Source organism: Triticum dicoccoides, chromosome 1B, assembly GCF_002162155.2.
Source record: "Triticum dicoccoides isolate Atlit2015 ecotype Zavitan chromosome 1B, WEW_v2.0, whole genome shotgun sequence".
In the NCBI taxonomy this organism is placed as follows: Eukaryota; Viridiplantae; Streptophyta; class Magnoliopsida; order Poales; family Poaceae; genus Triticum; species Triticum dicoccoides.
Genome location: NC_041381.1, coordinates 635703133 through 635708666, shown reverse-complemented (window position 1 = coordinate 635708666; position 5534 = coordinate 635703133). Strand labels below are relative to the sequence as shown.

The 5534-nt window shown below is 44.5% G+C and overlaps 1 protein-coding gene across 1 annotated transcript; it reads left to right on the top strand.

The window, feature by feature from the left end:
• The first annotated feature begins 345 nt into the window (after positions 1 to 345).
• Positions 346 to 975, top strand: LOC119350753 (ethylene-responsive transcription factor RAP2-13-like). The gene has a single exon (XM_037618428.1). It carries the CDS (start codon positions 346 to 348, stop codon positions 973 to 975), a length of 630 nt encoding a protein of 209 aa, XP_037474325.1.
• Positions 976 to 5534: the final 4559 nt, after the last annotated feature.

Genomic DNA, 5534 nt, shown 5'->3' with positions numbered 1-5534 from the left:
CGCCGAATGATTCATTCTTGTATCGCCTATCCATGAATTGCCATATTTTTCTTTTGGCATGTGTTTAGTTGTCTTTTATTTTGCTTTGTTGCATTGTTGAATTGACAATGAATTAGTGATATATGATAGGTGTGGATGGATTTGCATGGATTTAAGAGCATCTCCAACTGACGCGCCAAAAGATGCGCGCACGCGGTAAAATGGGGTTTTAGCGTGCGCGGCAACTTTTCGCGCGCTCCAGCGGGGGCGAGAAACTACAGCGCGCGGGAAGCGATAGCGCGCGTGCGGGAGATAGCGGCAGCTCGCGTGGTAGATTTGGCGCGCCGCTTCACGCACGCCTATCAAATGCGGCGCTCGCCAGGCGCTCCACCACACTGCCACGCGCTCTTCCTCTCGCCACCTTGTCGCTTCCATGCTTTCTCGCCGCTTCCAGCGCCCCGCCACCACCGCGCCACCATGCCGCCGTGCCGCCGGGGATCTTCGGGGTACCGCGGCGTTCGCGAGCGCCCCAACAGCTGGTACTCCGCCGAGATCCGGTCCGGCGACGTCAGGCTCAGCCTCGGCTCGTTCCGGACCGCGCAAGAGGCAGCCCGCGCGTACGACGCGGCGGCGTGGCGCCTGGAGAGGCCCCATTCGCAAATGAACTTTCGGGACGTCCACACGCGCGAACAGGCGCAGACCGTCGCCCCTCCACCTCGTCTGATCACGGACCAGGACCGTGCGGACCATGTTCGGCTGCAGCGCCGCCTCCTCATCCCCGAGGAGGACGAGCGAGCCATGGCGGAGTGGCGCCGGCGCCACCCGGAGGACGTCGCCAACGAGCGCGCCTACTGGGCGGAGAGGACGGCAAGGCGTCGCGCGGAGCGGGCGGACCGGTGTCGGCGGAAGGCATTGGCGATATCGCAGTGCGATACCATTGAAGCAGGTGGGAGGTCTATCTTCACGTCAGACGATGAACGTTGGGACGACATATGAATCGATACCTCGGACAACACCTCCGAGGATGAGGATGATGACTAGGACTCGGAGTAGTTCTAGCTGCACCGTAGTTTTATCTAGCTGCATCGTAGTTTTATCTAGTTGCACCATAGTTTATTTTATGTAGTTCGGTTTTATCTATCTATCTATTTGTATCGTCTATGCTATGAACTATGTAAAATATATTTGTATCATTTTTTTATGTCTATGTCAAATTTATTTTCTGTCCAAAATGCAATAAATATTGACTTGCGTGCGCTGCATTTTAGCGTGCTGCTGAAGCCAGTGTTGTGCGCCGTGCCAAATCTGGTGATGGCCGCGCGGCAAACTACTTTTTAGCGCGCCGCGCGTTGCGGCTGGAGATGCTCTAAGAAATTGAATATAGGGTGAACAAATAAAGAGTCACCTAAGACTGACCGGGACACGTCTGTAAATGCTTTAATTGTCCGGCAGGCAGCAGCCCACAGCGAGGCGGACGCTACCAACAAAGATGCCAGCCAGTCAGTCCGAAGCAGCCGGGGAGGCGGCTCGGGCAGGACAAGTCGGACCGGGACACGACTGGCCTGTAGCACGACGGCAAGGTGGTTGTCGCGGCCCATTTAGAAACGTTTCAGGCGTTTTTTCTTTCTTTTGGGGTCGTTTTAGGCGTTTCGTCGACTGTCCGTCGCACTGAGCTCGACGCTGTTTCCTATTTGGCGCCCGTTGCGCCCGTTAATGCGTTAAACGCAAAGCGGCGCACACCCTCTGTACGAGCTGGGCCGGCCCGTTTAGCTTCCTTTTTCCTTACTAAGGAGGCAAAAAACAAGAACCGAACGTGCGCGTTGGACGTGATTCGAACCCACGATCTCGCTGAATTAGTAAACATGCAGTAGCTACCATCGGACCATCCCACAACGTGCTTTCGATACATTTTTCCATTTACGCCTATTGTCTTATTCTGTTTGTTTCCTTTTTCCTTTCTCTTCCATTTTTTATTTTTATTTCCTTTTCAATCCGTGAACCTTTTTCAAGTTGTCGATATTTGTTTTTCAAAATGGATGAACTGTTTTTCCCAAATTTGTGAACTTTTTTGGGAATTGATGAACTTTTAAAAAAACCGATGAACTTTTTCAAAATTGATGAACTTTTTCCGAATTTGTGAACTTTTTTTTGAAAATCGATGAACTTTTTCCAAAGTCTATGAACAGTTTTTCGAATTTGTGAACTTTTTTTTAGAAAGTAGGAACCTTTTTTCGAAATCAATGAACTTTTTTTAAATTAGTGAACCTTTTTGAAATTTGATGAACTTTTTTTCAACATCAATAAACTCTTTTTCAAAATCGGTGAACTCTTTGAGTGCATGAACTTTTTCTAATTCGTGATTTTCTTAAATCAGTGAACTTTCGAATTTCGTTCACATCTTTGCCAAAAATGTTCACGTTTTCCTAATAAGTAGTATGTGCAGTACATAGCGCGCTACATTTTGTACTTAAACATGTCACGCTAAATTGTTTCACAAATGCCTAAAGGTCGTGGTGGTTATCCGACCTGCATCAGATCTGAACGGCGCGAGCTCAATTCCTGGCGGGAACAACTTTTTCGATGGTTTTCTGCGCAATAAATTCATTTTCGCTGCACTTGGTGGTTTTGGGCCGCCATAAGGTGCAGCTGCGAGCGCCAGTAGCCTGAACGGCCGCTTAAAGCGCCCTATAGGAGCTCTGCTCGAGTTTTTTCGAGAGCTCCTATAGGGCGCTTTAAGCGCCGGTACAGGCAACTGGCGCCCACTGTCGCTATCTGGTGGGCCGGCCCAGGAACACGCAGAGAAAATATCTCCCAAAAAAGCTGCTGCCAACAAGATTCGATCTCGCGCCATTTAGTTATGATGCAGCGTGCCTAACCAGTACATCTCCTACAACCTAGTGATTTATTACAGCGAGAGAATCTTAACAACAACACTAACCGCACTATTTCTGGTACAAATAATTTAGAAAGACGTGATTTTTTGGAAAATGAAAAATCTGAAATAAGTTTTAAAAAATCGCGAATTAGAAAAAGTTCATGTATTCAAAAACTTTCACCAAATTTTATAAAAGATCACCGTGTATTACATAAAATTTCATTGTATTAAGAAAAATGTTCATTGTATATTATGAAAATTGTTCACCTTTGCATATAAAAATGTTCGTCGTGTATCATACAAATGTTCATCGCTATTATGAAATATTTTTCAACGTTTTTACTAAATGTTGAATGAGTATTCAAAAATTGTTCAACACATATATTCATATTGTTTCAAAAATGTTCATCGTGTATTATTTAAAATATTCAATGGATATAAAAATGTTCAGGATATATATATATACATATTTTTTGATTTTTTCTATTTTTGTTTTGGTTATTCAATGAGTATACAACTGTTCACTCTGTTTCTTAATTTTGTTCAGTATATATTACACAATGTTCAATGTGTATTCGCAAATTGTTCAACATATTTTCACAAAATGTTCAGTACGTGTCCAAAAATTCTTCAGCGCATATATTCCTAATTTTTTTTAAATGTTCATCGTATATTAAAATAAGTTCACCATGTATTATTTAAAATATTCAGCTTATTTCAAGAAAATGTCAACAGATATCGCAAAATGTTCAACGGATATTACAAAAAACAAATTCACGCATTCTTTGAGAAAAGGTACAGAAAAAAAACGAAAAGACGAAAGAAAACGTACAGAAGAAAAGAAGAAAGAAGACAATAGATAGAAACGATGGAACCTGTCACACTAGATGTGGGTGGCTGGTTGGTCGTTGCATTCACGCTAAACAAAGGAAGTCCTGGGTTCGAATCCCACCTCTCCAGCGAACTTTTTGCACAGAAAAAAGTAAATAAAATGGGCCGGCCCAGCGGGAAGAGGGGGGTGTGCGCCCTGTACGGGTTGGCCTTTAAGGGGCGCTTAAGGCGCCGTTTAGGAAATGCCAGTTTTTTGCTCCAAAAAAAAGGAGGAATCGCATACATCCTTTGTCCTTTTGATAAAAATAAAACTCGTGTTTATTTTTTCCTGCAGCGTTATGAACGATGATGGGGCCAGCGACAGGACATCACATCACATGTACCTATCCGAAGTGAGTACTGTACTACTTTGTACATCGCCCAACGATTCAAGAATCGATTGCAATGCACAGAAAAAAGTAAATAAAATGGGCCGGCCCAGCGGGAAGAGGGGGGTGTGCGCCCTGTACGGGTTGGCCTTTAAGGGGCGCTTAAGGCGCCGTTTAGGAAATGCCAGTTTTTTGCTCCAAAAAAAAGGAGGAATCGCATACATCCTTTGTCCTTTTGATAAAAATAAAACTCGTGTTTATTTTTTCCTGCAGCGTTATGAACGATGATGGGGCCAGCGACAGGACATCACATCACATGTACCTATCCGAAGTGAGTACTGTACTACTTTGTACATCGCCCAACGATTCAAGAATCGATTGCAATGCTTTCAAAAAAAATCGATTGCCAATCCGTGCATAATATCTGGTGTTGCCAATTGTTAGCTCAGTTCGAAAGTAAAACCACATCAATTATTTCTGAATGAAGGGAGCAGTAAATCGTAGACCATGTACTCAGCTGGCCATTTGTCAAGCATTCAGATCCACCCAAAATGCACGGGTACCCATTACCCGCGTATCCTATGGGTAAAAGTCCTATTAAAATAAGAGTATGAAACAAAAATTTATTCATGGATACTTAAATGGGTTTCATTAAAAAATCTTAAATGAGAAAATACCATACCCATCGGGTAGAGAGGGTATGGGTATGGGATCGTATAACCCATACCCATGTACCATGTACCCATCTAAATTGTTGACAAGTGTTTTTTTTATATTCTAACGTATTAACTTTCCCCCCTAATCGCACTAGGTAAAAACTCTAATTTGCAGTCCAATTATCTCTATAATTTATCATGATTTTGTGAACTTAAAGTGTATGACTATGTGTTGTTTTTTGTGATTATGTGTTGTTGTTTAACATTTTTATGGGAAATATAACAAGCCCATGGCCGTCGGTTTGCACCCCCATACACGATTTACCTGTTTGCACCCCTTTGTGTGATCCATCCGTCTACACCCCCTTGCGTGATGTTATCGTCAAATAGGGAAATATAACAACCCCCGACCCGTCGGTTTGCACCCGGTTGCGTGATCCACTCATTTGCACACCCCTTGTGTGATGGTATCGGCAAAAAGGAAAATATAACAAGCCCATGGCCCGTCGGTTTGCACCCATTTGCTTGATCCACACGTTTGCATCCCACTGCGTGACACTATCGGCAAAAAGGGAAATATAACAAGCCCACGGCCCGTCGGTTTGCACCTCGTTGCGTGATCCACTCATTTGCACCCCCTTGCATGACGGTATCGGCAAAAAGGGAAATATAACAAGCCCACGGCACGTCCGTTTGCACCCATTTGCTTGATCCACCCGTTTCCACCCCACAGCGTGACGCTATCGGCAAAAAGGAAGTATAACAAGCGCATGACCCATCGGTTTGCACCCCTTTGTGTGATCCAATCGTTTGCACCACACTACT

Excerpts from the sequence above, each read along its gene's own strand:
- LOC119350753 (XM_037618428.1), top strand. The coding sequence starts at position 346 with ATGCGGCGCTCGCCAGGCGCTCCACCACACTGCCACGCGCTCTTCCTC.